This window comes from Prenolepis imparis, unplaced genomic scaffold, assembly GCF_030444845.1.
Source record: "Prenolepis imparis isolate NDT839.2.m4 unplaced genomic scaffold, iyPreImpa1.0 SCAF_12, whole genome shotgun sequence".
In the NCBI taxonomy this organism is placed as follows: domain Eukaryota; kingdom Metazoa; phylum Arthropoda; class Insecta; order Hymenoptera; family Formicidae; genus Prenolepis; species Prenolepis imparis.
In genome coordinates this window covers 9,768,108-9,779,324 of record NW_028141170.1, presented here as the reverse complement: position 1 = coordinate 9,779,324, position 11,217 = coordinate 9,768,108, and the positions used below count along the sequence as shown (strand labels likewise).

Below are 11,217 nucleotides of genomic sequence, written 5' to 3'. Positions count from 1 at the left end.
GTTGATGAACCTCATCGTCCCGCGTCTCGAAACAAACTGATCGGTAGCGAGCGTGTAAATAACGACGTGCTTATCGTATATGCGTAAAATACGTCGTCGATCACGTGACAGATCTCGACAGACCCGTAGGCGGAGCACTTCTCGAGACTCCTGTAAAATTTACCATGAAAGAGGTAATATTTATACAGTGACTTCGATTACGATAAATTAATACAGATTCGATTTACAATTTCTTATTTAAACGAGAGAATTCTATATAGATATTATTTATTTCAACATTGTGTATCGTTTTCTCGCAAAGGGTCTAACGAAACCTCTTATGAATGAAATTTATACAGGACTGAGGTCTGAACAGCGTCTGCTAGCGCTTCCTCTAATGCACATGCGCGTGATTCGCTCTCTCAAACTGCACGATGAAGCCTCCAGCAATAATTCCAAGCTACACAATCGCGCGAAGTAGGGATGGGAAAAACCCATCGGTCTCGGGCAGGGCTGGCCGGAAGGTATATCGCTTTGATGCCTTCCATTTCCGTAATTTTGAGCAGCAAAATATATTGCATTATTTTAGAAGTACTGTTACTTTGATAAAAGTTTTTGAAATATTCTCGCAGAAATCTTACACAATGTTTGAAATAAAATTAAAAATATGAGAAACGATCAATTACATTACAAAACTAGGCATTTATTTTTATTATTTTATATTAAATTTTGTATTGAAAATATAAGATACATATATATACAACATACCGGGATTTTTCGAGAGCGGAGTTGTGCATCTCTTTCTCTCTCTGTTCTCTTTCACGAGATATCATGACACTCGAGCGTGACTTCATATAATTATATGTTGGAGAACACATTCAAACGAAAGCCTACACGTTTCTTCAATATTTAATTACGCTGGGAAACTCTCTCTCTTCCTCTGCAGAAACTGCTTCAAGAAGAAATAAGTTCGCCAGCTTCTTGGAATGCCATTATACGAGGTTCAAAATAACACACGACGATCGGTTCTTGCTCTACATTCGCGTTTTACGTTTCCAAAAATCCCGTTAAGTTTGTTATCTGCATCTTTTAAGATCCTGTCAAATAAATTTATAATTAATAATTATCAATAATAACATAATAATCAATATAATCAATCTTTTATAATCTTGTTAAATAAAGAAAGAGGAATTCTTTTTTCTTTCTAAAAACTCACATAATCGGCCTTCCTAAAATCATCGGGATATCGTACGATGATATTTTTATTCTATGCATGTACTGTCAAACGGCTAATTAAAGTGACTGCAATTGAAGAGCAGCACAAGACGAGGAATTGACATTTCCGTTTTTGAAATCATTTCAAACAGACATCTTTGCGTTATTTCCCATGTCATTATTCCGTGCCTGTAAACACGAAAATTATATAATGAAAAAAAGATCGAATTTAGATAAATTGTAATACGAAACATTAATTCTTTTTTTATCTTCGTAATTTTTCTACAGATGTAAAAAGAAGAAAGTTTTCAAAACTAAAGAAGAAAAGAGGAAAGAATAAAGGATAAAATTCTTTAAAGGAAGAAATATTGATTGAAGGAAAAAGAGATAAAGAAAGCGACAGAAAGAGAAAGAAAGAGAGATTGTATAACATGTTTTTTTATTAAAAATAATTATAGACTATATAATATATATACGAATATAACAATAATGATATCGTCATCGTTCCTGCTATTAATATACCATGACAATGACATATATTCATGATTCTAACGGAAGATGCCTATGTACGAAGAGATGAAAAGGATTAACTATGGAAGTAATTACATACCACTACAATGAACACTGATCCGATTAACGTTCATCGATCGTATTGTTCTGGACCTTTTTTTTCGATACGCTGATTATAAATATATTGTACAAGTCGCACATAAGAATGTGGATTCAATTATTTCTCTCCGACTTAAAATATATGTTGCCAAACCACGTGCCAACTTTGCGTCTATTCTATGAATCTCTGTAACGAGATTTTTCTTCAAGAATATTCGCGTCGTCGAACGCGCGGGTTTGTGTGAAAACGTACTCCTCTATTTACAACCGTAAAGTATCGTATTGGCTAAGCGCAAATATTCCATTCTCGCTTCGTCACAACTAACACACACATCTCAGAACTGACACACCTATTGTTCGCAGATTCTACGTTTAACATTCTCGTTAAAATATACATTGTCCTTTTTATTATTTGTACAGCCTTTCTTGGAACACTCTGTACAACACTCGGAACACTGCTGCATGCCTAGCATGGCTTGCTAAGGATTACTTACAAAGGGGAAAAGCGAACGACCGGAGCTGGGACAGCTCGCGCCTACGTATTGTCGCTTCGTTCGTAATCGGATATAGTTCGTTATATAAATCGCGTATAAGTTCGTTTCTGAGATCCTCGATTTCGAACTGAGATACTCGTTCATCCCTCAACTTGCACATGTTGCTGCCGATATCGATTTAAAAAGCGTACACAGTCTACTATATAGTAGTAATACTTGACGACTCTTAAGACATTTCTATGATCGCGCATTATATGTTATGTAACAATCTCGTTTCATTTCCTATTTGTTTAACCGGCAAATCCTTTCACTTTTCATTATGAATCTTAATCCATCCAGCAGATTAAGATGACATTACAGGGACGCGTTTCAAAGTTAGACACTGAGTTTACTTATGCATTAAAATCATTGTCATGCCAAATGGATTTTTTATATTTTCTTATCTATCAATTTTCATTCTAATTATTTATCTCGATATCTTTTCAATATATTAATATGACGTCGTCCAGCGCGTCAAAACTCGAGTTTATTACATTACTAGTTAATTTGTGCGAAATGCAATTTTTAAATCTAATTTGATAAATCTAATCTAATTTTTTCTTTTCAGATTTTCTTCCCAATTATTCACTTAAATTCGTCACTTAAATTCGTCATTAATTTAATTCATTCACTCAAGATACAAATTTATACGGAAGATAGAGAGACGCGAGACGTACTTTTATAATTTTCTTTTTTTATCTGACAAGTTTCATTCATTGTATAAAAGTTATATCCATCTTAATTCGACTAATAAACTAAAATGATTTCGCAGACGCGATTCGAGAGAGATCTTCGTGCACTCTTTCTATCTTCTTTACGGCCGACTAATTCGGCGCCCAAAGACGTTCAATGAATTAATGAATAGATTACTGACCGAGGTGAAATAGATTTTAGACCGTCACTCCGACCGTGTTTTGCGTCTTGACGAGCGCGGGCAAGTAATCCGGCGTCCACAAGGACCTCTCCGTTTCTTCGTCCTCGCTGCTCTCGGAATCCGATTCCGGCAGCGGTTCCGGGGTCGCGCCGTGACGCATCAGCTTCCTGCGAGCCTCCTTGGCGAACCCACTGTGAATGTCCAAGGTCAACTGATAGGCCGTCGTGCCACGATACGTTCGCTCGTCCAGACACGACGTTCGTTGACATTCTGGCAGCAGGAGCTCGAACACTAGCCGACATTCGCGCTCCACCGCGAGATGAAGGGCAGTATATCCCGCCAGACCCTCCTTTGCCTTGAGATCGGCGCCTAGGCGCAACAGAAGTCGCACCAGGTCCACGTGTCCGTTCGCTGCGGCCACGTGCAAGCACATCTCACCTGAAATCAATATAAAAAGATTGATAAGCACAACCGGATGATCCAACGTAATCCTATATTATAATATTCGAGATTGGAAAATCCCTGCAAGTGATATCTAATCGAATCAGGATTGATAAAGGGATCTAACGTCTAACACGATGGAAAAATATCTATCCGTTTTATATCTTGACGAGATATCGCACTGATAAGTGTGAGCTAATGTGAGCTAAATGTGAGCTACCGATTTGGATCTATAATTTTACCGAATTTTTCATCTCTTTTTAGGCGAACCAGAAGAGATACGTCGGAATGACCGAGTCACGTGTCTCTCGAGACTTGTGTCGCGGGATATAGATAGAACTAGGAAGGCGTGAGATGAATCATTATGTCGTATCGGAGGTTTGGCCGGAGTCCCGCGGTCCAAACTAGGCTCGCGCCCGATCAAAGTAAGTGCTAAAATTAAGCGCGCCGCTTTACCAGTCGCATTGGCGGAATTTAACGACACATATAGCGTCTCACATCAGTAATTGCAAATACATCATGACTGCGACGTCGATATCGCATCCATGAAGGCAGAAATTATTTCTGCCTTCTGCACGAAGTACATAGTCATAAATACAGTATCGTACGATAGGTATTATAGCGTTCGCTTACGTTTCATGTCATGTAAGAATCGTACATGTGGTCATTCGCAGCGTCATCCAGAGAGTCATTCGACCTAATTAGAGTTTTAGCTTAAACCATACTATGACGCGATGTAAAAGAAATCGTCGAGTCTCTTCGTGCATGTTAAAAATACGAAGACTGACTTGAGACCGCTAGGAGGTTGATTAGGGCGAGACATGAAATAGAATCGATTTTTTTGAAGGGTGAAAGTCCGATGGAAGTCACTGACGTCGACGCCGCTGTGGGCTTTCCCGACCGACCGAAAATATCACGCAGCAAAGCACAAATAGTCCCGCAGGTATTTTTAAGTGTCAAAAACATCTGGTTTCCTTGGCGTCGCGACGCATAATATAACGCGTATATACACAAATATAAATAAGATAGCGGCAAATTCCATAGTATACGCGAAACATTCCTCTTCGATCTTGTTTTATTAAGCATATCTCTTTTTTTTTACACGATTTTTTTTTATAAAGACGAATATCATATTCATCTTTCGATAAAGGTAATTTTGCATGTCGCATTTTCGATAAATTAAAATCGCGCAAATCACAAAATCTCTGCTGCTCGCGGAAATAACAACTTTACTTTATCTAATTTCAGTTGTAAATTGTTATCGCTGAATATAATAATTCATCGTCATTTATCTTCGCCGCTTGTTTTACCAAATTATCGCTTGTTTTGTACAAGCGATTATTTAATCTTAAAAATTCAGAAATCTATTTTCCGCAAAAGTGTAAGTATGTTAAGTAAGATTTGCGGTCATTTCGAATGAATCAGTCATTTCTCGATTGCGGAAACAGTACCGAGAACTTATTTTATTACTCATCGATCGTTAATCTAGATCTAGATGAATATGTGCGAATTAATTTAACATAGAGAGACTTTTCGACGTGTTTGCAATTTCTCTTTTAGATTCAATCAATTGCTCACGATCCAGAATGATCGGTTACGTTGCGCTTCGCACGTGCGTGAATATATTAAGTTATCAAGCAAGCTTGCGGCGAAATAAAATGCCGATGACGCTATATACATGTATATGGGATTTCCAAGATTTCTAAAAAGTCTACCTAAATATTTCGTGATGAACGATTATTGCTAGAACAATTTTTTTCTTTTTCTGTCTTCTCTTCTAACTTCCTTCTTTCTCTACGCTTTACATTTAGAAGGAGAACTGTATATAATATAACATAGAAGAGAGATTTATAGTATACTTCAAGATCTCTTCGTAATTAATTTTTTTAGAAAATATTGTATATTACAATTATAAATATTATAAATATTATTAATAGTATTATATATATTATAAATCCATATACAGTATATAATAGTACCATATACATTATAAATATTGATATATTGATTATAAATATAAATAGTAATCATTAATAATATATAACAATTATTAATAATAACAAATACAGATTTATAAATAATATCAAAACTAATGAATTAATGAAAAAAAAAAAATATATATATATATATATATATTTTCAAGAATTAAAAATTACATAATAAATTTCTTTTACAAAGAAATTTATTTCAAGGAGCAATTTTTTATCTCATATTTATAGAGAATTTAATAGACTCGCGTACGAAACAAAGATTACAGATTTTTGCAAAAAGGCAAAAAACAAATGTAAAGTTTTAGAGACAACTTTTCTTTATACTGATATTCATAATACTCTCTTTTTTTACATCTTCGATTATTTTTAGAAACTTTTACATATGTTTTGTGATACAAGCACAATGACATTAGTCATTCCGACGAATCCCGCGGTTTTATCACGAAACCTTTCACCGAGGTCGATTGTTACGCTTTATCTGAACGCAAATTTTCGTCATAAAAGCAGGAATTCCCCGGGTGGAATATGAGTACGCGTATATATTTCTCGCACCGTTATCGAGTCGCAATCGTAAAAGTGACAACGCGTATTATTATCGCCGTAAATCGGAGTGCATGCGTATATTAGAAATACATCGAAAGAGTATTTAACAAATTTATTATGTGTAAAATTTGATGTTCGAGAAAAACGACGTGTCATCAAATATATCATTAAGTATAAGCCAGCTGTATATTGAGTATTTCGAACTAAATAAATTTTTAATGACAAATTATATGCGATCAATTATCTTTTACTAGAAACAAGTCGAAATACAATGCATTATTTTGCAATGTTTTAATTATCACAAGATTAAACATTTTTCTTATTTATCTTCATATCTTAAGTTACTCTCTCTATATCTCTTTCTATTAAAGTATATTTAAAATATAATGAAAAATAATGCTTCTAATTACATTCCCGAAGCTTATTTTGTGAATAATTAAAAAAGCGATTTACGTTTTAATGTATAAACATATTCAATACATTTTTTTTATAAAAGAAAAAAATCGATTTTAAATTATTAAAAGAACTTCTTATTAAAATATAGAATTCTCAATATAATGACTATGAAACTTTTCGAATTCAAATTCGCATATTTTTTTTATTAAAATGATGTTTCTGACATGAGATGATGGCACTTTCAAACGCGAACGCGAAGATGACTCTCGATGAAATCACAGGAAACCTGCGTACGGTTCCACGTGTTCATGGTCGTAATATCATCGTTCGCGAGCTTTATATATGACTTATTCTGCGTGGTAAAAGCAGTTAGGATTTTCCACTGCCATCTCGGCTGCGTTCTTTGTCTCCACCGTCACGGACGTGGATCATCTTTTCTTGCATTATAACGGTGATTAACGGTCATTATATTGCACGCTTCCAAATAATTATCGTAATTGCAGGAAAAAAATTGCAACGTCATTACAATATTGAAAAGACGAATAAGTCCTCGTTATGCTTATTTAACGCGCAAGAATGCTGTTCCCTCTCTATTCTAATCATTTTTCCCTAATTTTTCGAAAAATATTTTCTTTTTAGTCCTCTTATTTTTTATCCTATACACTGAGAGAATTTTCTCTTAGGCCCATATTCTGAATCCTCTTTTATCGATAAAAGCGCTTTTAAGCATATATAGTTTCTGTAACAGAGGGGCCTTAGAATTTACCCTGAAAATCTTGGTAATCGTAGGACAATATGGTATGGAAAGAATTTTATGAGAATTTCTCTGATTAATATTTATCACAATAAAAATAATAATATCTATCACAATAAAATATAAATATGTTTGATTATAGTAAAATTAATAAAATAAAATAAAATAAATAATAAAATAAAATAATAAAATAAATTAATAAAATAAAATAATTTACTATAGTAAAATTAATCAAACATATTTTATATTTTATTGTAATAGATATTATTATTTTTATTGTGATAAATATTAATCAGAGAAATTCTCATAAAATTCTTTCCATACCATATTTACCACCCACGATTACTATAATTTTCCGGGTAAATTCTAAGAGAAAATTCTCTCTGTGTATAAATAAAAAAAATAAAAAAAAAATAGCTAATAATTATCGAGTGATATTTACCGTTGTAGTTTCGTTGCTCCAAATTTTGAGGTAAGGCGGGTACTTGTTGTCCGAGAGTCAGCTTATTCCTCTCCATTGGGTATAACGGATCCGTGAGAGCTTTAGCGCAAGCGAGATCTCCGATCGCACAAGCCAAGTGCAGGGCTGTGTTTCCACGGAAATTTCTCAGCGATGGATCCGCGCCTGCCAGGATTAAATGCCTGACGATCAGTGATTGGTGTGTCAACACTGCCAGATGTAGGGGCGATTGCCAGTCGTCGTTCATGGTGTCCAACAGACACGGGTCAGGTGCCATTCTTATTAAACAGAGCGTAGCTTCCACGAAGCCTTGCACGATCGCGATATGCAATTGCCTGCAATTAAATATGTTATATAAGTATAAACAAACCAGTCTTGGAAGGAGTCTTGTGGTATCATAAACTCTTGTTTTTATGTCTATTATGTCATTCTTATTCATTAACCCTTAACCCTGGAGCATATTATTAATTAATTATTCAATCTTTGCATTATATTATCTCTTTCTATATATATAAGAAGATAAGACAATATTTTAAATTTATTGTACAGTGATAAAATCAGTATTCTCTTTAATTATATACATATACATATATATATATATATATATATATATAATTAATAATTAAAGAGAATGTGGTTGATTTAATTACTGTGTAATAAATTTGAAATATTATCTTTTTTTTTTTTATTGTATAAGAGAGCCGTCTCTCTTGTGGAATTCCTATGTGCGTCACTCAATAATTTATCGTTGTTGTTATTCATTTGAATTCCCAAAAGATGATGCGTATCGAAGAATGAAACTCGTTTCATTGAATCGGTCAACGAGCTCAAGTCAAGCACTGAACACACGTCAAAGGTATATATAGGCCGCTCTACGCGAATGCCAACGTCGACGTTATGCATAATGACGTTCGCGCTTAAATCAATGCATTCGTGGTCATTAAAAAAAAAATCCTGCAATATGCCAAGATTAGAGATGACTATTCGCCAGCTTCGATTCGACGGAGCGTATAAATCGGTTTATACAATAAATTTCAAGGATACAGTAATAAAATTTATGATCTCTTTCTCTTTGATTACTTTTCATAATTTATGGTAAAATCGAAGAACGCTACTATTTTCTTATTTTTGCTAATGCGTGTAATTTGCGACAAATTGATTACTGCAATTAAAAAAATTAAAAAAAAAATATATATATATAAATAAGGCAAATGTCTTTAGCAACTTTATAAAAATGTACAGAGATTTTTAGAAACTCTTCAAGAATTTAGTCATATGATTCTTGGAAACTTTTTTTCGCGAGCTCGATCAAGTAAGCAGGAACTAATTACTACTTGAAAAATAATTGCTGCTCACTTCATTACTGCTATTTGCTTTTAATCACTTGTTGTAGTATATTTGTTAAGTTGTGTATTAGCATTTGCATAGTATGAATAATACACATTCGACCCTGGACCTGTTGACCGCGTTAGCATCGTGATCACGAATGCATTCTGACTGCAATAAGCCGTTAACACGTTTAGGATCTAACGGATCGCCGACTTATAAGATAGATGATAAACACAAGATGAAGATTCGTGTATCCTCGATATACAAATCATAATAGTCAAAACATTTCGAGAGCTCGCGTTAAAAGCATCCTATTGCAATATTTCCTAAAAATATGTCGCACTATTATAATTAATATAAAACCAATCATACTTTGACATAAAAGAGTCCGAGTGATTCTAACATTAATACAGATAGTAACTGACATATATCACCCACGTGTCTACTCCAGAGAGAGTCAAAGGGTTAACAAAAAGGTGGTCGATGAAATAAGAAACGTTCACTAACGTGTCACCGTCGTCGTCCTGGGTATAGTAGAGCTGCCAAGGTTCCTCGTAGCTGGTTTCCCGCTCGTGTTGCTCGAACAGCGGTGCCTCATCGTGTTTAGTGTCGCTGTCCGGCGAGATGAGGTTCGTCGTCACGGGTGACAGCTCGGGGCTGGTCGACTCGGCGGCCTGTATCAGTTTGCCGCTCTTGGAGGCCAGCGGATTCAGGCTGACCTGCTTCAGGCTGAGCTGGCTCAGGGTGTCGGTGAGGTCGAGGACCACGCCGCTGTCGGTCGCCCTCATTAGCTCCTCCGCGATCGCCGTTGCTGATGGTGATGATGATGATGCGGTCGTCGTCACCGCTGCTGACACGGGAGTCGGCGGCGTCGCCGCTCGCTCCTTCCCCTTCTCCCCCCCAGGTCGCCCCTCCTGCTCCAGTAGTAACCCCGAGTCGCGGATCTCGCCGCTGAACTGCAGATTGCCGCTCGACAGGAATCCGGAATCAACGTTGCCCGCCTCGTCGTCCTCGTCGTCGAAGCGCTTCTTCCCGTCCGCTGTAACATGTCCCTCCATCTGGGTGCTGCTTCCGCTCTCGCGGCTGGGCTGCCACATTTTTTCAGGAAGCCCCAAAAATTCGTACAATTTTTTTTTTAAAGACCTTCCCTCTTCTTACTTTACCCTGACCGCGACACAAAAAATTGTGAAATAAAAAAAAATCGCTCTTCGCTGCTATTTTCTCGTTGTCGCGCGTGATGTGACCCTTGAAGTCTCTCAATCAACGCGTTCGATCGATTCTTACTCGAAACCGACGTTTTCTTCCGTTCGTCTTCCTCGTCCGCGCGTGTATTCGGCCGCCCGAGAGAGAAAGAGAGATCCCCTTCTCCGCGAAACAGCTGTGCCCGCACTTTGGTCTCGTCCCGTCGTCTATCTCCGTCTGTCTATCTATTATCTATCTACCACCTTCGCTCTGCATCGCTCGCGTATTTTTTTGACACACTCTCTACTCTCCTTCGCCGTCTGATCTCCGTTTCACCGCACCGAGGCGAGGCGACTGTGTTGATTTCCGGTCGCAAACAGATGGGAGAAAGTTGTCGCTTCGTCTACAAACTTCGTGGTCGGACGTCGATACTCCTCACCGTTTCGTATCTCAGAACGAACTAAGCGACGACGGGATAGATGCGGTGTTGCTGTTGTCGGACAGACATTTCTCGCGCATGCGCAATGAATGTCGCGCAATGACGTATATATCTGCGATTCGACGAGTAAAATGACAGAAGAGAATCATTTATCGTTTTTTCAAAAAAATAATAAATAGAGAAGTGATTTTGCGTTCATATCGCTTTAAAATCTCCATTGATTTTTTTTTATCGAAATTCTTTATTAAGAATGATAATTGTAAACGTTTATGCGGGGTCTACAATAGAGTCGTAAAGTCGTAAGTCGTAAAAAAATTGACCAATCACGGTTGAATGTAAGGAGAATAATCGACTGTGATTGGTAAACTTTTTATGACTTACGATTTTACGACTCTATTGTAGACCACGCATTTAGAGATAGAGAGGGGCCGAATGACACCTTTTTTATATTCACGCTAGATACAGACTTGGG

The 11,217-nt window shown here is 36.5% G+C and overlaps 1 protein-coding gene across 1 annotated transcript; it reads right to left on the bottom strand.

Annotated features, from left to right (window-relative positions):
• Positions 1-1,614: 1,614 nt before the first annotated feature.
• On the bottom strand, positions 1,615-10,857 carry LOC145943659 (NF-kappa-B inhibitor alpha-like). Its single transcript, XM_083051356.1, has 3 exons — positions 9,632-10,857; positions 7,778-8,130; positions 1,615-3,648 (listed from the first exon to the last, which is right to left on the bottom strand). Exons 1-3 carry the CDS (start codon positions 10,219-10,221, stop codon positions 3,227-3,229), a joined length of 1,365 nt encoding a protein of 454 aa, XP_082907482.1. The 5' UTR covers positions 10,222-10,857; the 3' UTR covers positions 1,615-3,226.
• Between the last annotated feature and the right edge of the window lie 360 nt (positions 10,858-11,217).

What these genes read in the sequence shown, in the direction of transcription:
- LOC145943659 (XM_083051356.1), bottom strand. Translation starts at nt 10,221, where the DNA reads ATGTGGCAGCCCAGCCGCGAGAGCGGAAGCAGCACCCAGATGGAGGGA. An exon ending in CAGGACGACGACGGTGACAC is followed by an intron (nt 8,131 to 9,631) that starts GTTAGTGAACGT and finishes ATTTAATTGCAG; the next exon opens with GCAATTGCATATCGCGATCG. An exon ending in GGAGCAACGAAACTACAACG is followed by an intron (nt 3,649 to 7,777) that starts GTAAATATCACT and finishes TATTGATTTCAG; the next exon opens with GTGAGATGTGCTTGCACGTG.